The sequence below is a fragment of the Pinus tabuliformis genome, chromosome 9, assembly GCF_031772625.1.
Source record: "Pinus tabuliformis cultivar Carrire ecotype Pingquan chromosome 9, CPIR1, whole genome shotgun sequence".
Taxonomy (NCBI): domain Eukaryota; kingdom Viridiplantae; phylum Streptophyta; class Pinopsida; order Pinales; family Pinaceae; genus Pinus; species Pinus tabuliformis.
The window spans coordinates 226748381-226773224 of record NC_142307.1 but is presented as its reverse complement, the minus strand read 5'-3'; the positions used below and the strand labels follow the sequence as shown (position 1 = coordinate 226773224).

Sequence of the window (24844 nt, the reverse complement as noted above, 5' to 3'; positions counted from 1 at the left end):
CACGACAATTATTCATTCCTCTAATTCAATAGCATTCAAAAATATCTCCTTTTCTGTTTGTGCCCATTGAAATGAAATTATTGTCATAGTTTGTTTGTTATAAGTTTTTTCATATTTTTAATTAAATTTGTTAAAAATTTTGGGGGAATTTTTGAATATTTTGTAGATATATTTTTTAGTTTAATTTGTTGAGAATTTGAAGAGATTTGTTGAAATCACAAATTTAAATTGTAAATTTTTAGAAATGATGGTGAATATATATATATATATATATATAATAAAAATAAAAAAGATATTTTAAATAACAAAATATTACAATTAAAAAAAATTATTAAGCCACAATTAAAAACTCCAAAACTTATAATATTTACACAATAAAAAACCAAAATTTACTTTAAAAACCTTTGTCCAATAGATGGTCAATTTTCTTGGATAACTATAAAGTTAACTATTACCAAGCTATTAACTCTGTGGTTGACCCTTGGATGAACGAGAAAGAAAATCAATAATATAATCAATAAAATATTCCATGCATCTTCCATCAAAAATAGATCGACCAATAGAAATTTAATGAATGGCTTTAAGCTCTCCTTGAAGATTTTGATGGATGGCTTTAAGCTCTCCTTATAGTGATTTTGTTCAGGTGTTTGTATACCTAACCCAAGTTGAACACAATCAAACTCAACGTTGATTGGGTTACTGGGTAATGATTTAAGACATTCGTTAATATACTACACAGCAACAAGCTGGATACAGTCTCAAACTTCTGTCGCAGTGTTTTCGGAGAAAAATAGAACGAAATCGCATAAATCAAAAACAGCATATTCCATGGCCCTAGAAAACATTTTAGGCATTTGGGTGGAAGTCAATCTTTTTTTAAAGTGGATATCCAACCCCAGCTTATGCAAATCTTCAACCGCTACCTGAGCGGCGGCGTTCTCTGCTTCCTTCTTATATTTAAATCCTGGAGGCGAATCACATCCGGCGGCATTCTCTGCTTCCTTCTTATATTTAAATGCTGGGGGCGAATCATATCGTGCGTCGTTCACTGTCACACTACACTTGAACTCAGGAAGATGGTCTTGGCCTTCATTTACAGTGGTGGCAATGGCAAAGAAGTCTTCTGGGCGTACTCTTGTAACCTGTTTTTGAACATTTCCGCAGCAAGGCAAAGGGATCGAAAAGCAGAAATGAGGTCGAGAGAAAAAAGGAGAAAAGAGTGTGGAACAGAGAAGCTAGGGTTAATACGGGCTCCCAATATCCTAATCTAATTTCTCCCAACCGTGATAAATTCACTGGGGTTTAACAAAACTGAGAGGATTACGGCCCATATGAATTCACGAAATTAGATGAACACATGGACATTAATTTTGGAAAAACTGTATTTCTACTAGCAATTACCTAAAAAGGTGCAAAGAGAGGCCGATAGAAATGTTAAATTGAAAGAATTGTATTTTGGTTCAAAATAGTAAATATTATAATAATTCAATCATTCAAACTAAACCTAGTCAATAAAATGCCCAAAATAAAATAAATCCTTAATCAAAATTATACAAATTATTATTCTTGGTTTCTCTCAATTATTTATATAATAAAATCCAATCAATCACTCAAAATTTTGTAATAATAACAATCCATATGGTTCACATGTGACTGTTGAGAAAATTTGAGCCACTAAATTACAATTCAAGTCCAGCATAACCTAGAACTTCAATATAATCCAAACATATTGAATCCAAATATCATCTATATAGCAGTTAAATGCACTTTGTAGCATAGGTGTTTTTCTATATAGCAGGTCAAGGGAGTCTAAAGCAACATCTTGAAATGTATACACTAACTAGAATGCACGATGTATAATGGTAGTTCAATGCTATCATTTGTTAAAGTCTTGAATGAGTAAACATTGATCAACTGTTACGACCCTTTAGCCAATGTAAAGGATCATTTGTGCAAGTAAATGGTACGTGGGTTGATTGTGAGATTAGTATATATAAGAGATACTCTCCTTTTAATTAGGATTTGCAGTGCGATGCATCGTCATTATTCTAGTTTCCTGTCAGCAGGTACCAAGTTCAAATCTCTGAGCTAGATGCACTAATCTACACCAACAAGTTTATTAGAGATGCCATGCATCCCTTGGGTTACCTTACAGGTTTTTCCTTGGAGAAAAAAAAGCCCATTATCATCATTCTGCTGGGAATTCCCAATTCACATTTAATTTTAGCATATTCAGAATAAAATATGTTATTTTGGGCTTATAAAGCATTAAAAATGGTAGCAGAGAATTGGTGATTGATTACATCTACTCCGTAGCAGAGTTTCCACCAAAGTTCTTTGACATATGTTTTCTACTTGACCTTCGGGGTTTAATTGAGGTAAATCCAGAGAAATCTGACGAAAAAAAAGGTTTAAAATTTAAATTGGTACAGTGGAGTCTGAGATTTATATGAGCAAGTGTTTAAACCTCCATACAACCGAAAATATACAACAGTAAACAGAGAGAGAACTACTTACGAAGTCGAGGGGTTTCCCTTAGCTCGTATTTCATACGTGACTGCCTGGCCAGCATAGCATCATCAACATCTTGCGACTGCGACATGACATCAATCTCTATTTCTCTCTGCACTTTAGGAACCTCGTGTCGAGAGGTTGCCGTAGCCTTCACAGGATCCAGATCGTAGTCAAGGAGATACTACATAACCAGTGTTTGAGATCAATTGAAGTAAAACTAAATCAAACATTGATGTCATGTAAATTCAACTTGAATAGATTTTCTACACCTAATTCCCATTGTTTTTGAAATACAAATGCACATACGTGTGTTTCTACTTCCAAAACAGTTTAACTTAACAGGTAGACACTTATTTTTGAGCCAATCTGGTCAATTTTCAAAGCACTTAACTGAAAAAATAATGAACTCTAGTAAAGTAATGAAGGCTACTAATAAGCACCCCAGAAAATCATTAAATGATTTTGTTTTATTTTATTGCAGTACTTAGTAAACTGATACATTTTTAGGCATAGCTCATGAGTAATAAGCATGAAATTCTGAATAACAACTCAAAACATTATTCATGGGGATGTCAGCAATAAATTTTGATATGAAGTTGTATACATCTTAACCTGATATAGATGTAAGTAATTTCCCATCGACCAGTTTCAATAATTAGTAGAACAAACTGATAACCAGTTGCAGAGAAAAACAGGGCTAGCTTATCCAAAGAAGAGAACTTACACAGTATTAAAGAGATATGCCTTCCCATGCCTACAGTGAAATGTCTGGCAAAATAAAAAACAATAAATAGTGAGTTTGTCTTAAACTACAGACAAAAACAGGAAAAAATTCACGTATGGCAAAATTGTAATCCGCAAGCTTGAAATGTTTATTATCACACCCACATAAAACAACAATGTGTATTAGCTGAAATCTTAATGCATATGCAACGCTGCATCTTAGGTCGATTTAGCAATACGTTGATGTTAGTTACAATTATTTCTTCACAAAATGCCAGATCACTTGCTAAGGCTCGTTCCATCCTTGCCTAGAAAAGCACGGAAGACATCGAAAATGTTAAAAACAATCTATCAACAATTTAAACTAGTAATTAATACAAGGATCTTTCTAGGGTTTCCTGCTGCTTTCAGAAATTCAACTTGAACATTAGGACTTTCTATGGCAGCTTTCAGAGAGAATAGTAGGCATAAAAACTCTAAGTGGTCAAATATTGATAATAAGTTGTGAATTTGTGATACGTTATTAGTAATTATATTAGTAATAGGTAGGTAAAGTAGCTGTCAATTGTGTTATCTAGTGTGGTTGGGCGAAATGGCTATTATCTTCCCCATTAGTGACATGATGAGCTATAATGCCTTGACAAATATTGTTGTAATGGACTTGTGCCTATGAATATTGTTGTACTGGTTTTGAACCTTGTGAACTCTTAAGTGAGTATACCTATGGCCTGGCCTGGTACCATAGGTATCAGCAAGCTCACTCTAGCCCTTGGACTAAGAGGGAAGCTGATTCCTTTCCTCGGAAGAAAAAAAGATAGGCAAAGTACCTGTACTTCCAGGAAAGAATCTATATTTTTATACATGAAATAAAAAGGTCAAGCAACCTTAGGAGACATTGCATGAGAATGCATACTATCAAGTTGGGGAAGCCCAGCAACCCTTGTACTCTATTACTCTTTGAACAAAGAACCCCACTCGCTTATTTATCATTTCTGATATTAAAGTGTCTGAACCCTCTCCCAAAATATGGCACTACTGCAGTTACAGATTTGGGTGATCACTGAAAGAAGGAACAATCTCATTCATGTGACTGGGCAACAACAGCATATCGAATGATGAAAACATTGAAGACTTAAATAATTCTGAATTCAAGGCCAATTGCATGAAATAAATGAAAACAACTGAACTACTTATTGTCGGTCCATGTTTTTTTGGGAAATCTATCAAAATAGATAATGTGTTGTAATTGTGCAAAGTAAGGGCTTGAAGAAATTCATAGCTGAGATGGTAAAATTGGACAATGCTGGGATTACCAATGCCCTGTCTCAATCATGAACATTCATGGATTCTTTGTTTAGCCACTTTTCAATATCTCCCTGCACTCTCAAACCCATGCTTGGGTACAATAATACAACATTAAGAATTTTACATTTCAGGTTTCATATGCAGTGTTATCTTGGAGGTATGGCTTTAGAAAGCAATAATATTTAGCAGTTTCCAGCAACATTTTCAGTTTTTTATATTTACATTTTTAGTGAGAAATAACAGTTGATTGAAATGGTTGCAGTTTTTTATATTTACATTTTTAGTGAGAAATAACAGTTGATTGAAATGGTTGCTAAAAGGGCCACAACTAACATAGGGGCCTCTCAAATAGAATACCTGGTGGCCTCTGAAGAAAAAAGGAAGCTATCTCGGCACCTAAAAGCATTGGGCCTTCATGTGCACAAAGCCCCGGTGATTGTATTAAAGCCATAGCCACTTACAGTCTTACATATCCTACTGACAATCTTCGAAGTCCAGATTTGATCTATTTAATCATGGGCATTTAGCCATTGGTTGAAACTTGGGACTATGTGCAAATGGAATAAACAAAACTAGAAAGTGCAAAATGGCTTATTCAACTATCTTGAGAGGGCACTTAATATTGGTTTTTCCTCTGAACCGTAGAGATAAAGAATGAGATAGTGTTAAAAAGGGGGTTGCTGGATAGCAAGATGATTAGGACTTACATAAAACTTTGGACCATGAGCTTCAACACATTTTCACAGGTAGGAAACCATTTGGCACATATGTGCCCAAATCAACATAAATTGTTGGGCAGCATTCTCAAAGCTTATAGGAAAAAAAATTATCATCCATAACTTAAAAAACAAGCAGCAGCTTCCTCAGATTGGTAGGAATGAAGGAATAAGTCTTCAAAAGCTCTAAGGGAGCCAGCAAAAAAGACTACTGCAAACAAAGCTCTAAGGGAGCCAGCAAAAAAGACTACTGCAAACAAAGCTCTTGGTGGACCACACAGCCCAAACTGTTCTGAAACCAAAGAGACCTCAAAAGGCTCAGTTGCATGGAAGCAACTTGGAAGGGGGGAAAGAGACTCACAGATCAACCACCGGTGCAGTTCAAACCAAAGGGTCAAAGTTTGCAGCTGCACATAGCAATGCTAGATGCCACATGCCAACACATTCCAAGTCAATCTTTCTCAAAAAGCTACCGAAGTATAACAAGATCTTTCAACTCCTTCACAAGAAGAGGATCAACAGATGAAAGATGTAAGCACCCCAAAGAAAACCTGTTTCTTTTTGGGTCTTACATCCAAAATGGGGGACAGATTTCAAGCTGAGAGTAGAAAATCAGCAATGTATATCAAAGAAGTCCATGACCACTTGCCATTCATCTATACTTTTATGCTCTTGGGAGAGCAGTTTCCATTGTGTGTTATTTCAAAAACATATCATATAATTATTTTTTACCGGGAAAAGGGCTTGAAGGAATTGGTTACCATATTAATTCATTTCATCCTCCTTCACCGCAAGAAATAAGAATGGAATGATAGTTGTTAAGCTGGAATAAGTAATCTTTGGTAATTCTTTCCATATTAATATAACAAGTTGGAAAGAAAGTCATTGTCCTGGGCATCCTCCGAAATCTGAGATATGGGGGCATCCCCTAATTCCCAAATGGTTGCCCAACCAACCCTTCAACTGCCATTAACATTGAGAAAAATGGCATCAAAAGGGAAACTTATTTTGTCATCCTAAAGAGAATCCGGACTCTCTTATGTCAAATATGCTTATAACCCACCCCCTCAAAAAACCATCAACCGCATCCTCCCATCTGGGCCCTATTATTTCTAAATATGCTTAAAACCCACACCCCTCCCAAAACCATCATCCCATACAATTGAAGACTTTCAAGAACGGCATTCCCTTGCTAGTCACTACATTTTATGAAAGACTTACCCTAGAGTTTCCACTGTTATTGCAAGCACAATCAAGGGTATTAAGACACTAGATCATCATGCAAATAACCCTAAATTGGGATTGTAGCAAATATTGTCCATGTGTCATAGTCACAAAGAGCAGTGATTTGTCTAGAGAAAAAAGTGTAAATTTTCCAGCCATACCATACTCATCCAGAAAATTGAAAATAAATAAATAAATAGTTTGAAAGCTGGTCAAATTTTGACTTGTTCACCAAGAGCAGTTTATCGATAGTCCCGTGGACTATAGTCTAACTTCTCTTGCCTCCGAATCCATGCCAGCCTTGCATTTACATGTTGGTTTCGTCATCACTCAGTTGTGGTGGAAGTAGATGAAAATAGCCATTTGACAGAATAATGTGGAACATCAAAAGCTCAAGTCTCCAATTTCAACTCAGCTGAGCATTGAATATTAACATAATGTTGCACTCTTTTTGGAACTGATTCAAGAAACATGCTTCAGGAACTGCACAAAAAGGAGTGCACTTCCTTGTGATCAATCGCCCATAATCACCAGAGATACATTCCGCTATAATCACCCATGACTTGCAACCAACCTCATCATTTTCAAACGCATGCCATCTACCACCGTGATAATGGAGCTTTTGTGGATGGCACAACAACTCAACATCATCAGTGAACCAATAATGCCCTGTTTTGACATAAATTTGATTGTGAAATTGTGTTGTGTATCAAACATTCTTTACTGTCCTTTTTCAACAAACCACAAAATAGGTAATCCGAATAATGTATGGGACTACTTCCTCACAGCACACTGTAAAACAATAAAAATCTGGAGCAAAAGCACAAGCATGCACTTCAGATAGGCCCGGCATTGCCCTAACATAAAACTCTGGCAAAAACTGAAAACCAAGCTAAAAAGCATCCCAGTCATAATGCAACAAAAACGATCACGCCACCTACCTTGGACAGGATCTGATCAATATTTGCAAGATGGCTATGCCATGATCAGTAGCAGTAAATCCGCCCACTTAACTGAACCAAATATAACCTCCCCATTTGAGATGCTGCTTTCCCAACAATTTTCTCTCGGTACTTAATGTTAGCCAGACAATTCTCCTCTACCAGAATTCACAATATATGATAACCCCAATCAATCTGCCAAGCAAAAAACAGAATTCAATTACAAAACAAGAAAACCAAAAACCCATAGATGCCCGCCATATTCAACAGTGACATTGGCAAGCCCGGTTTCTCTGGCTTTCTGTGCAACAGATTTTTTGCAACTATTTTTTAGTTATTTCTATATTTTGCAATATGATGCCATTTTGAATACAAAGACGTGCATGAATGATCGAGGGATGCTTGACAGATGTTAATAAGAGAATGAAAGTGTTGACGAAGAAGTTGATGCATAGGAAGGCCTATCGGCCTAACTAGCAATTGCACCACATGTTGCAACGGAAACGCCGTAAGGCTGTAGCATGTTATAAGAAATTTTAGAAACTAGATAAATATTGAAAAGAAAGTATTTAATTAGATCATCCATATGAAGTTTTCTTTGACTTCTTACTAAGAGAATATTTTTACAAAGTTGCCAGGGATATAGCGAAGATTTTTATTAGTATTAAAAATGATGAGGAAAGCCATTATGGAGTAAATTACTATGTTTTTTACTCGATTACATCATTTGCTCATATACTATGTATTAAAAATGATGAGGAAAGCCATTATGGAGTAATTTACTATGTTTTTTACTCGATTATATCATTTGCTCGTATACTAAGTAATAATAAAGCTAAAACAAATCATAAATGTGAGCACATGACTTTTGTGGCCCATGGTCTTAGAGCCTGTCGATTATATGTGATGAAGTTGTTAAAATATTGAGGATTCTCTATTGTAATATTCCTGAATTGATTGGAGGGCTCACTTTGGCTAGTTTGGATTCTTTTAAGCCATGGAAAATAGTAGATATATTATTCAATTTTCTCGTAAGGGATTCTAGGGTAAAATATGGTGTTCGTGTATTGTTAATTGTTTATGTGTTTTTTTTTTGACAGAAACGATTATGGAGTATTTATATTCATCTTGGCCTGAATGCCGAAAGTCTGATTACATTGAGGATGTCTGTTTCCTGTTGCATTTCCCTGCTAAGAATGAAAATGCAGCTAAAACTTGAAGACTTCTTCCTTGATAAGGAATCTATAGTTTCAATTTCAGAAATTTTTCCCCACTTGAAGATACAAACAAATTTATTTAAGAGCAAGCAGTAAAACATGGCAGTAATCAGCTTAAGGGATGGGTTCCCATGATTCTTCTTCGTCTTTCATCTTGACCCCGGTGGAGAGGAGGGCAGCTTTGTTGGCTTCAATGTCCGCCTCTTTATTATGAGTTCTCAGCACATGGTAGTAATTCCACTTCTGAAAAGCGTTTTCCAAGCCCTTGATTCTGGATATCAGCCTTGCTAGTTTAAGATCCAAAGCTGGGGAGTTGGAAATCATTGCGTTTATAATGATCTAGGAGTCACCTATAACATTAGCTTCACTTATATTTAAATATTTGAAGATCTTGAGGCCTTGGAAGAGGGCCAAAGCCTCAGCTTGAATGCTGGATGAATGTCCAAGCCCCCAAGCATAGGAATGAATTTTTTCCCCAAATGGATTTACAACAACAACTCCTGCACCAGCTTTGCCCGGAGTGCCCTTTGCTACCCCATCAAAAAAGAGAGAGTGCCTTGAGTGCGATTTGAGCCAGTCTTGAAAGTCCGTTTCAGATTTCCTTATTTGCCAGTCTTTAAGAGAAGGGGCGTTTCTAACTGCTAGTTGAAATTGCAAGTCAAGGAATGATCCCCAAGCGATGTCCTGTTGGCTGAGATTAAAATCATCTTTTATATCAGTCAAGCACTCCTTTAAATGACATTTAAACTTGATTTCTAAGACCTTGTCATTCTGATTAGTATTTCTGAAAATTCTTCTGTTTTGTTCTAGCCATATCTGCCAACAAATAACCTTTGGAAGAACAGCCCATGCAATTTTGATTACCTGATTTTTAGGAGTTGGGCCAGGATATCTGATTGCCCAATTAGAAAAAAGATCAGCAGTGGAACAAGGAAGCGAAAAGTTGGGATCCAAATTGTGAATAAAGGAGAACCAGAACTGCTTAGAGAAGTTGCATTCAAGGATTAAATGGACTGTTGTCTCTACATTTTCTTTGCACAGCGAGTAGATGGAGAGACCGTGGAACCCTTTCCTCTGCAACATGTCATACGTTAGGATTTTGCCATGGCAGAGAAGCCAAGCAAAGAAGTCAACTTTGGGCCATGAGGGAAAAAGCTAGACACCCTGCCATGGTGCTGGATCGAGGGGGACGTATGGCCTCTCATTCAGCTTGGCATATCCCATGGAGACAGCGTAGCCTCTGTCATTCGGCCCCCAGCCTTTCGAATCTCTTTTCCTCATGTGCGTGGGCGCCAAGCCGTGAAGAAGATCAAGCAACGTGATCCATTCATTGAGCAGATGAGCCAGCACCTCAATACGTTTCCAACCTGCCCAAACAGAATCGCACCAAAGCAAAATATCCCACAGCGAACTCAGCCCCTCTCTATCCATCCAGCATCACAGCGCTCTAATGGAGGCTCTATCTTCAATTGGGTCCATATTCATGATTTTATCAGTCCAGATGTTGATCTTTTTGCCATTTCCTGGGATCCAGTAGAAGTGCGCATTGATTAAGGGAGCAGCTTTAACATATAGTTTAAGGAAAGACGAGTTAGGCAAATGAATCACATTGCCTAAATAGCTTGAACGAGGACCTCTGAAATACTATTTCCAGAGAGCCAGTTGGGCCCAGCCCGGCTTGGGCGCAATGATCCTCTAGATAGTCTTAGTTGCCATAGCCACATTCTGCTGATAGAGATTTTTGAACTTCAAACCACCCTCCCACAGTGGCTTGGAGATTGTTTCCCAGCTGATAAGGGGAAGCTTGTTTTCGTTCTGTTTTCCGCCCTTCCAAAAGAACCTCCGCATGAACTCTTCCATTTTTTTAATATGATTGCCGGAGCAAGAAGCCCACCAAATTGAAATAGAGGGAGGCTGGTGAGCACAGATTTTATTAGGACAGATTTGCCAGCAGTGTTGAGCCAGGAGTAACCCCAAGCTTGGTTCCTAGTCTTGAATTTTTCAAGCTGAGGGAGCCAGTCTTTGCTTGTAAGTCTCTTATGAAAAACAGGAAGGCCCAAGTATTTGAAAGAGGTTCAAGAAGAGGAGGCTGCAAAACCCAAACATCTAGAAATAGCAGAGAGCAATCTGGGCAAAGTGTTCCAACTGAAGATGTGACATTTGTTCTTATTTACAACGTTGCCTGTGGCCTCACTGAATTCATCCAGAACTGCTTTAAATTTAGAGGCAGAGGAAAGAGAGGCAGTACCCAAAAGTAGAGTGTCGTCTGCAAATAAGTCGTGATTTATGTTTTTGACCCCTCTTGCAATACACAGCCCATTAATATCTTGATCTTGCATCTTTTTGTCTAATAGGAAGCTAAGAACAGAGGCTTGGATGACAAATAGCAGAGGGGAAAGAGGACACTCCTGCCTAAGTCCTCTCGAAGCTTTGAAAAAATCAGTGGCTCTTCCATTTACAAGAAGAGCAATTCATGGCTCCAAGATGCATGCCTGGATCCATTTGATGAAGTTTGCTCCAAAACCAAACTTGCTCATGACTTTTAAAAGAAAACTATGATTTACTCGATCAAAGGCATTTGCTAAATCAAGTTTAATCACCATACCTTGTTCTTTTCGAAGAAGACTTGAATGGATTGCCTCTTGAACGAGGGTGAAGTTGTCCACGATCTGCCTTCCTTGGATGAAGCCTCCTTGATTCTCCGGAATTATTTTGGGAAGAATGAGCTTCAGTCTATTTGCAATTACTTTGGTGATTAACTTGTGCCCAGTATTGCATAAGAAAATTGGACGGAATCTACTGAAGTTGTTGGTGCCTTTTTCCTTGGGTATGAGGGCTAAAAAAGCAGAGTTTGTGCTGCCTCCTATTTTCTATGTATTTTGAGACTTTTGAACCATTTTGAGAAGATCCTTTTCAACAATCGACCAATAAACTTGGAGAAACCTGGCAGAGAAGCCATCTGGCCCAGGGGCCTTGTTCGAATCCATATCAAAAAGGACCTTTTTAACTTCATCTTTAGAGACTTTGGCCTCAAGGATCTCGTTCATATGAGGGGAAATTGCTGAAGGAATAATGTCTAACAGATCTGAGTATTGGAGCAGATCCTTATCATCACTATACAAGTTTTGGAAGTGAGAAAAGGTTGATTTCTTAATATCTGCAAAATCCTTGTGAATGTCGTTATCCTTCTTAATCTCAGAAATAGTGTTGAAGCATTTCCTGGCCTGGGTTTGTTTGTGGGAAAAAGCAGTGTTCTTGTCCCCTGCTTTGAGCCAGATATTTCGAGATTTTAATCTCCAGTATTCTTCTTTAGCTAAGCAGGCCTTATGAAAGCACTGTTGTAGATGAGCCTCTTGATCTAACAGCTCCTCAGTGACTAAAGCGTTCTCCATATGAATTTGATGAGAGGCAAGAGAGGCTTTGATGGCTTTCCTTTCTGTAACAGGGTTGGACAGGGTTTTGGCCCAACGTTTTAGAACTCCTTTTACCCTTCGCAGCTTTTCCTCCTAGATGAAGAAAGGAGATCCTTTGACAGGCTGGCTCCAACAATCCTTGACTGATTGCATGAAGTTTGGCTCCTTGACCCAGAGAGGACTAAATCTAAAGGGAATAGGACCCAGATCTAGATGGGCTAGGAGCTCTAGCTTTAAGGGCTTATGGTCCGAGACACTGCTAGCAAGAATGTGCATTCTGGGTTCTAAACCTAGTAACAGAAAGGAGCTTTGAATGAAAAATCTATCTAATCTGACAGCAATATGACCTGGGCCGACTCTTTTGTTAGACCAAGAGTACTTACCAGAAGAAGGTTTGATATCCAGCAAGTCCCAGTCCTGCATAAGATCCTCCGCCCATTCCCTTGCCGGATCTCGGACTGCGCTGCCTCCGCTTTTTTCGGACGAATGAAGAGTGAGGTTGAGATCTCCAACAATAATTATATTTTACAGGTTTATCAAGTCTGCTTGGTGCCTTATAGAATCCCAGCAATCCTTTTTTTCCCCAACATTGACTGGAGAGTATACATTGAAAAGACAAAAGATTTCCTTGGTATCCAGATTCTACATTTTCAGCAGCAACCAATGAGTATTACTAGCCTCAAAGATGACTGCAAATTTGTTGGTGTTCCATAGAGTGCCAATCCCTCCCGAGGCGCCCCAGGCAGAGGTTGCTCTTGCTTCACTTTTAAACCAAAGTTTCTTGCTTGCTTGCAGGAAGACTATGTCTTCCAGCTTAGTCTCCTGGACGAGAAGTATGTCTGGAGTTTCTATTCTTATTAAGCTTCTCATGGCTTCTTCCTTAACTTTACTCCCCATACCTCTACAATTCCAGGAGATGACCTTCATTATTTATGTTTCTGGTGGGCTCCCTTGGAGCCTTGGGGCTGATTTTTCAACATCTTAGGCTTTGAGGCAAGTAGTTTTTCCAGAGTTGGCTGGCTGCCTTGTAGCTTGTCTTTGTAAGTCTTGTTAGCTCTGCTATGCAAAAGGATCAAAAATGGATTCTAAACGCTCTCAAAGTCTACAAACACACCTAAATTCATGCCAAAGGATCCATTGTTGTTGTTGAAATCCTCAAATTTCGGTTAAAAGCCTTCCACCGATCGAAATGGTTGCAAAAGAAAAGCCCTTAGGAGGGAGGAAATACACTATCGGGAGGCAAAAAACACTCGAAAACCATCAAAAACCCAAATCGCAGGCTTAAAGGTCCGAATTCACAACAGCCATTGGATCTAGCCGATCAACGGTCCAGATCGCGTCGGCAAATCGCAATCGGCGCAAATAGGCAGTGGCAGCGGTGCAAGACCCCGCCGATCAGCGATCGCCGATGATCGGATCGACGGTGTCGCAATGAAGGACTTACAAAGAGGTCGAGGCCTTTATATCTTGCGATATGCGATCGCCGATGATCGCATCGGCATATCGCTATCGGCGTTTTCAAAGGGGCGGGGCCTTTTGCACATACATATTGTCGATGCGATAACCCGACCCGACGGTTATATACGCTCCAGTGTATATTTTTTCAGTTCCGCCAGCGGCCTTTTTCCCATATTTGCAATGTTTTCCAAGTATAAGGCCAAAATCCATCGCATCGGCAGGTCTCAAATCAGCATTTCGCTATCGGCGCAACCAAAGGGGCAGGACTTTCATTTAAGTCATGTGTGCAACCCGATGAGCCGGACCCGATGGCGCTATAAGTGATCTTTTATAAAATTTCAGGTCCACGCTCAGGCAATTTTCAATGTATTTTATGTGTTTTCAATGTATAAAGGAAATACACGAATCCGCAGAGAATCGTGTCGGATTCGCTCGATTTGCGATTCGTCAAGGGTTTTGGACGAATCCGGTATCTTAGCTTGAGTTATTGTCATTAATATCCTTTTCATTCTTGTAAGTGTTGAAGAAAACCTTGGTTAATTGTTTTAAGTAGCATTTTGGATAAGTGCTCTAATCTCTTTTGCTTGCCATCATTGTCATTATTGTTTCATGGTTAAAATCTATTGTGGGTGATAATTTTATCCTTGGCATATTGGTGATTTGTTGTTAAGAGCATTTATCTCATTTCTTGAGCAATTACCTCTTGGTTAGATTTGATACATCTGGTGGGCATTAGTAATTGAGCACTTTATCTTGTGTTTAAGATTGTCTTTCATTTATTATTAAGTGCTCTTTGTCATAAGATAAATCATAACTAAGTACTTAAGAACATAAACAATCTTAACTCAAGATCACTCAAATCAATTTTGTATTCGCATCCTAGGCCTAGTCTTGCATTAATTAAACTTACCTCCAAGCATAAGCTTGGTTGATAGAAAGATAGGAACACCCTTCATCTCTTGCTTGCGAACGCTAGACCCTCTCTAGTGGTTAAAACAGTGACCTTGCAGCCGTTAGAGCCACAGTCTCTGCAACGTCGGAGGCACCGGGTATGTTAGATTTCAAGGGGAGGTATCGTTAACCAAGTCTTTGCTTGCTTCGCATTGACTTCTCTTTACCACTTACTTTTGAGACTAGCCTCGAAATAGATAAGGATCAAGGGATACACTTAGCTAGGCATGTAATTAATATCAATCAAGATTGTTGCATCTCACCTACATCATACGATTTGCATAGCATATAAGATAGTGAAGCATCTAAGTAGTGGTTTTTCATCTGGTCACCTGGTATTTAATTGATCTAAAGCAAGCAATTGACTCCATAAGGCACTGATCTGATAAATAATTTAATCTAATCCTTCAACTTGCTATAATCAGCCAAGTGACTAGGCCATTCAATCGTGTCTCACGGACTTGTTGGTTGCCAATAAATATTGCATTTCCATCTTCCATAGGGACTACCCCCCATAGCATGTTGTTGGGAGACAGCTAGAACGGAGAGATCGAGGATCAGGGTGACCTGAGTCATTGTTGCACTATGCTTGTACAATCTGAGCGACAACAGGTCCATCTGGGCACATCATCAAATAAGCCAATGCCTTGGATTCCTGGTACAACGTTTCAACCTCTAGGGGTGTAGCAAGAGGGGTACAACCATGTAGAGGCTCCTTAAAGCCCAACGTCCATCTCAGGAAGGCGCTATTGGGGCTACAATGTCATATCCGCTCTCAAGGATGGGAAAAATGTCCTCTAAATGGTGTTGGATAAGTGTCAAGTCTCCCTTGAAAGAATTTTTGTTGCATGAGTGATGAACCACCTAAAACATACCCTCAAGATCGAGTGAGATCAACATCATCAAGAATAAAAACCTAAATTAAAGTATCATTGTGAACCATATTCAATGTTAGGGGCACAAAAATAGTTCACACAAACCCTACCTTCTAATGTCTTTCTTAGGAATCGTAAGCAAGTTACCAGACTTGTGTTGGATATGATTATACCTTCAGCCCTATTAGGTGCTTCCAATCCCTAAGGGGAAGGACATTTCACAGGTAAACCGATCAATCCATATGTGCATATGATAATGGTGGTGATGGAGTAAGGAATACTTCAAGGAAGATGGCCATAGCCATGCTACCAGCTAGAGGGCATCCAACATCTCTAAGTACTATAATGAGAAGAGGGAGAAATCATGGAGGCATGAGATACCCCTTTCCTCAGTCTACTTTCTCCACCCCACTAGTGTGCCTTTTAGTTTTACTTTAGTAATTTATCTTTCTTTCTTACATAACTTAGGAGACCAAGCTTGCTTTATGTTTTTCCAACACCCCTTAAAGACATAGTAGTTTTTCGCTCATCAAGGTTGGGACATTCAAGGGTTCCTTTATGATGGAGCATTGATATGCTAAGGAACTAGGTAATGGCCAATAAGGGGCTAGAGCTCATGCTAGTCTTTTTCCCATATGCTTACTAAGTCCCAACCATCTTTTGCATTTTTCTTTTCTTTAATTGTGATTTCATATGCTTTAATCATTCTTTCAACTGCATCAACCTCTTAGGGAAAGTTTCAATCCGTGACTCATAGCTAAGGATATAAGTTGTCAATGCCAATTACAAATGACAATCAACCAAAGAATGGATGTGAATAATAAAGGAAACATGGAAGGTGGTAAGTATGGATTACCTTGGGCATGCTACTTCAATCAGTCCATCATATTAGCACCCCTCTTGAAGGAAGGACCTCAAGGGAGATCACATTGGACTAGGGGAAAACAATAACCTCCCAAGTGAAGTATGGGAACAACATTACAATCAAGAGCAGTCAATCTTACAGCTTGGCTTGTGATCCATATTGGTATGCCCCAAAACATTAAATGAAGGAACATGATTGCAAAAATGGTTAATGTTCCTTTTGATAAATGACCCACCTTCCTTCAAGAAGAATTTTAGTTGGGAGAGAGCATTGACTGAAGCATAAGTGAAGAGCTCCATGTAAAGTTATCTATGGACCATCATAGGGTTGCTGGCTAACTTGTTGACAAATGAAGAGAAAAAATTTCTCCTATGGGTTACCCACTTTTGGTGGGTAACAGTACCTAGGGCATTCCACCATTGCAAGGCTCTCAAGAAGTAAACCTTGTTGATTTCTGGTAGCATCGGATGTGCTCTAGCCTTAAGATTTTGCAGGGAGGCTAGGACACATGCATTCCACAATACCCATAAATCATTTTGCGAAATTCCACCCGAAAGAGGTTTAATTAAAATTATTAATTATTTTTAATGGATGCCTAAGTCTAAACTTAGGAAATTAAAATAATTAAAGTGTATTAATTAAACTGGGTGTGAATCTTCTAGAAGAAGACGAGGATCAAGCCAAGATGATTTGAGCCATTGATTAGAATCTAATATGGGTCGTTGATTGATCAACGAAAAGATTATAAGAAGAGGCTTGATGGACAATTGGAAAATACATCGAGTGAGATCAAGAGATCAATTTCTCAAGAGAGTAGTGCAACAGTTGCAGGAGAAGTCATCGAGGAGATTTCTTGCAGTGAGGGGCAGGGATAGTTTTCCGGTTCGAGAGTTCCCTGATCTGGGGATACATTTCAGAGGAGGCAGAGAAAGATCTGGGAGAGGCAATGTAGAGCCACGCTGGGCAGCGTAAAGCCATGTTGAGGCAGCGCAGAGGCCTTGAGGAGATTCGTAAATTTGCTGAGGAGCAAATCAAATCCAATGCCAGGAACCGGAGTGTGAGACCAAAGGGCCAGAGGATAGAGCATCCAGCCCAATGTGCACGAAGCGGGGACGAAACGCGGATGTTTTTTGGAAGCAGGTCCCAAAATTCTAGGAAGCGAAGCATCTCAGAAGCGTCTACTATATATATAAAAAAAATTATATTTTTTTTCATTTATATTAAAAAAACATCCAAAATACCAAATTAGTTGTAGAAGATACGGAAGCATGCATATTTTTACATAAATCAAGATAGATATAGCATCCATTGTACATTAATGATTAATTATTCGAGCATCAACCATTTAGATGCATCAACCATCTAGAATCTAGATTCTTCTCCTCTTGTCTAGCCTTTGCCTCTACCTCGATTGTCTAGGGATATTAGTCAACATTGCCCAATTTTGATCAAACTACCTAATCCAAGACTTAAAATATGGTAGAAAAAGCTTAACATGCTTGATCGATGATTTTGACTTGATTGAAAGGTAATTTTTTGCTAAGGGCGTGACAAAGGAGTTCAACAATTAACACCACCAAAACTAGGGTACATATAGGGCTTGGTGCTCTTGATTACATGCTAATCGCATACCTTCATACATGATATAATCTAATGAAATGCCACAATCCCATTGATCCTGAATTCCTGAAAACTATTAAGTTTGTTGAATTTTGAATAGTATATGAGATTCTATTTTCTCCATATGAAGTCCAATGAGGCTGAAACCACTCTCAAACATCCTGAATCATTTCATGGTAATGTTAAAAATTTAACATTAGAACCCTGTGAAACCCTGTGGAACCGCCTGTCTCCCTTCGGATCTGCTTGGGATCTATGACCTATCCGTCGTGGATCCAAGGAGGATCCGTCATCAGATCCACAGTTCGGGCTGGCACGGTTCCGAATTTCCAGGAACCGTCTTCGCCGATCCGATCTGCGGTTTCGAAATTCCGAACCGCGGATCCGATGGTGTATCCCCCACGGATCCGTATGGGTCGCAGGTCCCAGTTTGGATCCTTGGGGGGGATGTTTCGTGCAACACTGATCCAGCCAACAGATCGATCAGACAGAGGGAGTGACGCAGTCCCTATTAGTTGTGACGCAGAGCAGCGCAGTGACTGCACAAAGGCAGCTTGGGGCTAGCAATTCAGTGGCTGGATCGATGTTGGATCTCCAGTGATAGTGTGAGGTATTTCTCACTAATTCTCTGCCAGTCAAATTCTCTGTATCAGATAGCCAGTAAGGCATCCAAAGACTGTATTCAAAAACTTCTGCATAATAATTAAAACCCTCAGCTGCTGCACTGGTTTTCCCACATTGGGTTTTTCCAGGGACATTGTCCAAAAACAATGGAATCAATTGTGTGTGTGTTATTTCCTTCTTGCTCAGTACTTGTTTCCGCGGTATTTTATGTTGTGAAAACTGCAGTAGATTTTATTTCGATGCTTACTGTGTAACACTGTAAATAACTTGATTCAGAAATTAACAAGTAGGAGAAATCTAATCGTCACTGCAGTAGGGAATTGGGTTTCCGATTTTTCACAAACCTCAGTCAACAAGGAGAACTGAAGGTCTCTACCAACAAGCAAACCTTCACCCAGGAAGCAATTTTAAAAGAGGTCCAAGCAATGGATAAAGAACAAGTGCTAGTGATGGAACATCTTCATACACCAGGAAACCTAGAAAACATTTTGTAATGGGGAGAGCAACCAATCCCCCAATCAGCTGATGTAGTTGCATATGTTGAGTTTATTGCTTATGATCGCAAGGGACAATCCATAGTCAGGAGGACACAAACAATAGGGAAAATAACCATAAACAGCGGCATACTTTGCACTTCAGAAGAAGTTTTATTTGATGCTAAAAGAGCCAAAATGACTAAGCTTGTTTCAGCTTGGTCTTGACATCTCTCATGCCTCATTAGACAAAGCAAAGAAGCAGGAAAAAGAATCGGAATATGCAGCATCAGTCCAAAACCAAGTACAATATTATAAGGGAGCTATAGACGCTGCCAATTTTGTAGAATATCTACTGGAGGAACATCAGAAGTACAGAAAATGTCAATATATTTTTGCAAAAAATGTAGATTTCCAGGAGGGAACACTTCAGTTGTCATTTGAGCACAAAGAGATACTCCAATGGAAGGAAACAGGGGCCAGAGTGTTGAACTAGACCGATTTTATTGCAGAAATTGAAAAGGCTAAAGGAGATGAGGATCACGACATTCTTCAATTGCATGAGGATAACCTGAATAGGATGTGTGCAGCCACAAAGTATTGGGTTGCTTTAACAGAAGAACCAACCCTGATCATGGATGAAGAGTGGTCGGCATGTCAGAAAACCTGGGAAAGAATTAATAGAATGATGACTAATCTTCACTTACCTGTTTTCAACTCACCTGATGACTTTCAGCCCATTGAAGCAATTTCGACAAAGTTCAAGTGAAGTGCCAACCAACAAGAAGATGAAATCAAGCAAGTGATGTCAATTGAATGCAAGCATATACAGAAGTTCCTGTGAACTACATTAGACCGAATGATGGGCTGGAACATTTAATTCCCAAAATAGAAGCTTACACTCAGGGATACAGTGCCAATGAAGAGAACTTGAGTTTACCGATGGATCAACACAAGTTCCCTCACAGTAAGAAGTGTGAAGAGTTGTTTAAACAATGGGTCATCTTTGATGGCGAAGAGGCAAACCATGGGACACCCAAATCACCTGAGTTACCTTAACTCAACTACTGTTTACTTTTATCAGTTTCTGTTTCTACTAAAAGTTCTATTTTTAGCAAATGTAGGGAAATAAATGGATGTTTTGCCCATTGTTAAAGGGGCTTTTTGGTTGAGAAGGTTTTATTGTCCTGAAATCTGAAGAAACTGTAGAATTATTTTGAAAAGTTAATTAAGAAGCTCCTCGGGGGCCAGGGGTTTATTGAGTCTAGTGTGGATATATTGTCTAGTGGATTGCTCTACATGCAGAACTTGATATGTCTAACTCATCTAGTAAGTTCTGATTATTCTTTCTTTGCATCTAAAATTTACGTGAATGATTCAAACTTCATTAAATTTAATGTGTGGTATGCTATAGGATTAATTCTGTGTATATCTCATATGAATATTTTTTGCATTAAGTTAGATAATCTCCACAGCTCACCTAGTTAGTCATCTTCTAGCTGATTATGTTGTGGAGTTTTCCTTTTAAATTTGTTGTCTGTTTTAAGCCACTGTAGCGGGCTATCCCTCACATGGTGTAATCATCGGAGTAAAGATTGACTTCTTTAGAATAGTTAATAAACTTAAAAAAGAAAAGAAAGGGCGGAAAAGAACAATCAAATCACCAAAAGGGAATGACTAAAAGTTAAAGTCCATCAAACAGGTAGCCAGACCTTTACCCCAGAGGATCATTTTACTTAAAACAAGAAAGAGTTTAATTGGGGCTCATTGGATCTGACCCTATTGTCAAGTTGGGAATCCAGCCCCCTCAACACCTTGGGATCGTTTTAACTTTCAAGTGAACCATCGCAGAGATTTTAGCAAGCAGGCAAGGGTTATGGCTCTAATCTGGTGCCAGTTAGCTGGATCATTACATTCATGGAAATCCCCATTCCCTGCAAATTCACGAAATCTGTGGTGCACTATCACTGTATGTCAGGATGTGTACTATCCGACCTAACATAGGTCAAATGAGGAATTTGTTGGTGTGAGAAGGAAGTAAGAGGCAAGGGAGGCAATTGAATCTTGTCAATCAAATGCAGCGACTAGAAGATAACTGGAATGGAAGGTGGCTAGTAGAACATAGGGAAATAGACAGGGGAATGATGGAAGTAAACGTTTTCATGCACGCTTCACAACAAAAGCAGTATGAATTGGAGGATTCCCTGTGGTTCCTTGACTCAAAGGTTGACAAGATTATCTAATACCTGAGCATCCCAGTTGACAAAGGTGCTCAGCCTGCCACAGCTGCAATGGAAAATGCCTCTCTTCAGGTGACTATGAACGCTGTTATGGATGCAAATAAGACCCCTACAAGAAAATAAAAGTAGAGGATGGCAACAGTGGAATGAACTCCATGGAGAAAAAGACAATAGAAGCTGAGACGGTAGACCTATCTCTTTAATCCTTGATCAGGTAGCTTATGTACTGTTGCTTTGTATTACTTTTACAGTAGTATGTAAAAGTAAATATTCATACCATGTTGGAACTAGTAGTCATAAAATAGGATGGGGGGTAAAAGAGAACTGGAATTTCATTGTAGTTTTGTCAGAATGGCTTTAGCCAAGACAGTTCAAATTTTGTATTACATAGCTGTACAGTACAGCCGAAGCCTTTTTTCTAATACAATTGTAATTTGTAACCATTCTTGTAAAAAAAAAGCAGATAAACAATCAGAAGAAAACAAATTCAATCATGGGGGGTGGCAGGAGTGGGAGGGGCAATTTTTTGCCCCAATGAACAAATAAATATCCACTATGCTTGGGGCCTGGGGGTCACCTCCATTAACCAGGCGGAATATCTAGCTTTGTGGGGCCACCGAAAGAAAATTTTCCAAAATCTCAGTGTTTGGTGACTCCTTGATCGTAATTCGACAAGTCATTAAAGCTCAGAAAAAATTGAATCCAGATCTCCCCTCAGTTCTTCAAAGATATCACAGCAATTCGAGCACATTGAGTTTTTTCATGTATAGAGGCAAATGAACACCAATGCAGATCAAATGGCCAAAAAGGAGCATCCCTATCCCAAGGAACCATAGAAATAAATGATGTAATTTTAAGCATCCCTCATATATCATGATATTCCAAAACATATTATTGAACACTAGCCACATTAAGGCTGAATCATGTCTGTCAGTTCAAGGATGTCTGCCACTGGTGGATGACTGTCAGTTCATTAAGAGTAGACATGGAAGGATGGTTGATATTAAATTTGTGGCCTGGATGTGACAGGGGAAGGACTCGAGGAGCTCACACATTCTCCATCTGTAATAAGCAAGATGCCTTCATTCATTGCAGGTGGAATGCGAACCTTGATTCGCAAGATTTAAAGGCTCTCCCCTTTGGAAGATCGGCAATCTAATTTCTCATCAAATGAATCCATTGTTGCACCCTAACCGTATCTGTAGGTTGGCAGCCCAAGGAATGTTCAGTACTCAAAGCCTGGAAGTGGAATGTTTGGAATTTTATGACTCAGGTGGGCACATTCAGGGTCGGGTTATATTTATATGGGAAGATGGCAAGCCTCTTTGACCTCATCATTTGTCGCTGTGTCAATCTCGGCTGTTAAGAGCTCTGTTGCTTGGCATTAATTGTGAAACTATGAGGGGCCTTCATACGGAGATTTCCAGGGAATCGTCCCGTGAAGGAGAGCTGGTCAGGTTAAACAGTCTCCTGGAGAAGTTATTTGAATCCCTTGAAGGTGTTATGCAGGCTCAGTTAAACAGGGTTGTCGTGAAGGAGAAGGACAGGTTGGCATTTCAATTGCTGATGGCCAACAAACTGGAACTCCTCCAGAGCAAGATGGACAAATTGCAGTTGGAACTGCACACTGATATGGCCATAATGAATGTAAGGTTGGCGGAAATTAACAGTCTGGTCAGCATGGGAGCAAATTCAGTGGAGATCGCAGCTGGAGCTAGTGAGGATCAGCCTCAGAAAAAGCACCGTACCAAGTGAAGCATTAGGAGCGCATCAGGACCTGGGCTTTGCAGCTATGGACAAGTTGGATCTCTTCTGACTTTCAACTTTTACTATGCTATGTAAATATCAACTGTTTCTGGGGTTTTTTTGTCAGGTTTACAGTAGATTATACCACAGAATTTTGGGTAAATTTTGTTCTAGGCCCAGAAGCTTCTTTTTGTGGGCAGTAATATGTAGCAGTACTCAGATGGAAGATGCAAAATGTAAGGGTTTTGGCCCGGTCTCCAGCTTTATTTTCTAATACAAATGATAACCATGTCTTTGAAAAGAAAACAAAACAAATTCAATCATACACAATATCATAAAAAGCACAGCTTGAACAAACACCCCATGGAAAAAAAAAATCTATAACATGCTTTTATGTCCATAAGTTCCAATCACTATTACTAGAGCTGAAATGCACAGTACTTACATTGTTACCAGAAACCATGCCCTGAGGAGGCCGTTTCCGGCAAAAAGATCCCAAAACCAAAACTTCACCAGAAACCCATTTCTAACATTTATTTGTCGTTTTTGGAGGGGAAACCCATATTTGGAGAGATGAACAACATTTCTGCTATCCATTTTTTGCAGGTTTCTGGTCTACAAGAAACAGCCAATAGAAAAAGCCCTGGTTCAAATTTCTATCATTAAAGTTTCAACCAAAACATATCCATTTCCTTACGCATGTCACTTGTTCATCAACATGTTAGCTAAATTGGACTGAGCGTCACTTTATCTATTCTGTGAAGAGCAGTCGCCTAACCTCGCAAAAGGTTCAAGATTTGAAATGTTCGCTTAAACCTTTGCCTTAATAACACGATAACAAGCAGACCACCATTTTGCACCCAGTAGAGTGTGGGATTATGGAAGTTCTCGGGACGATGGTGACGATTACTTGTCTTTAAAGGGATTGCAGGTGAATGCAGAAAAGACGTTAGAAGGCCGCAGTCATATTAATACTACTGTTCTGGAACAAAGATGGATTCCGTACATCAGTCTGTTTGTGAGCTGATTTCTCGTTTATGAACCAAATAGAGAGCGTTTAGATAATTTGCATTTTTCCAAAATTCCTGTTATGAATATGAATCATGCTGCTGTTGAGCATGGCCCGACTTGGATTTCGTTACACTGTGATTATGATATCTCCTTTTAATTTTACAAATTTGAATAATTTACCCCGAAGAAAAATCGATGGTTGAGAAATTTAATTATGTTTGCGTGAGTATCAACAAAAACGCTAAAATGTTTCTTGTAACAAACTCGATTATTCCAATTTCATATGTTCAACCCATTTCTCGCTTCGTTTCGCATTTCTCAATTAAAAGGCAAATAGGTGCATTTAATATCATGACAGGCCGCCTTTCCTGTTTGAATGAATGTATGAGTAGACATGTCTAACTCAATTGTTGTGTTGTTGTTTTGTCTTGTATTTCTATGGGGTTCGCTAAAGCATAAAGACTTGCCTACCATGCATCACATGTGCAACTTCTCAACAAATTTGGTCAACTATGGGGTACATCATTAATGAGAGGGGTGTGCATGTGGACCCACCCAAGATACAAGTTATTTGAGATTGGCCATCCCCAACCACTCTAACAGAGCTTCGCAACTTTCTGGGTCTTGCCAATTTCTATCGTAGGTTCATGTTGGGATTCTCTCATATCACTTGGCCTTTGAGTCAAGTCACCAAGGGCGAAGAGAAAGCAAAGTTCTTTTGGTCTAAATCCCAATAGAAGGAATTTTTCGAGTTGAAGCATCGTCTCTGCTCTGCACCAGTTTTCACATTACCATACCTACAACAACCATTTGAAATTGAGATAGACATCTCCGACTATGTTATTGGTGCAGTTATTACCCAGCAGGGGCATCCGGTGGCATATCACAATGAGACACTTTCAGATACAGTCTAAACCTATCCCACTTT

At 39.1% G+C, this 24844-nt stretch overlaps 1 protein-coding gene across 10 annotated transcripts in view; it reads right to left on the bottom strand.

Moving 5' to 3' along the window:
- The window catches only part of LOC149148004 (ras-related protein RABH1e-like), a 479517-nt gene that overhangs the window by 207084 nt on the left and 247589 nt on the right, over positions 1-24844 (bottom strand). For 4 of the 10 annotated variants that reach the window (XR_016263150.1, XR_016263145.1, XR_016263143.1 and 1 more), the window contains 2 exons: positions 3239-3282; positions 2518-2662 (listed from right to left, as the gene is read on the bottom strand). Coding sequence is in view for 1 of the 10 variants with exons in the window: in XM_089441574.1 (XP_089297700.1) it covers positions 7582-7618 (37 nt within the window). In the remaining 9 variants the exon portion in view is untranslated. Of the gene's footprint in view, positions 1-1899; positions 2395-2517; positions 2696-3238; positions 3283-7423; positions 7619-24844 lie in introns of those variants that run through there. The other 6 variants (XR_016263152.1, XR_016263147.1, XR_016263153.1 and 3 more) reach the window with 5 other exon arrangements.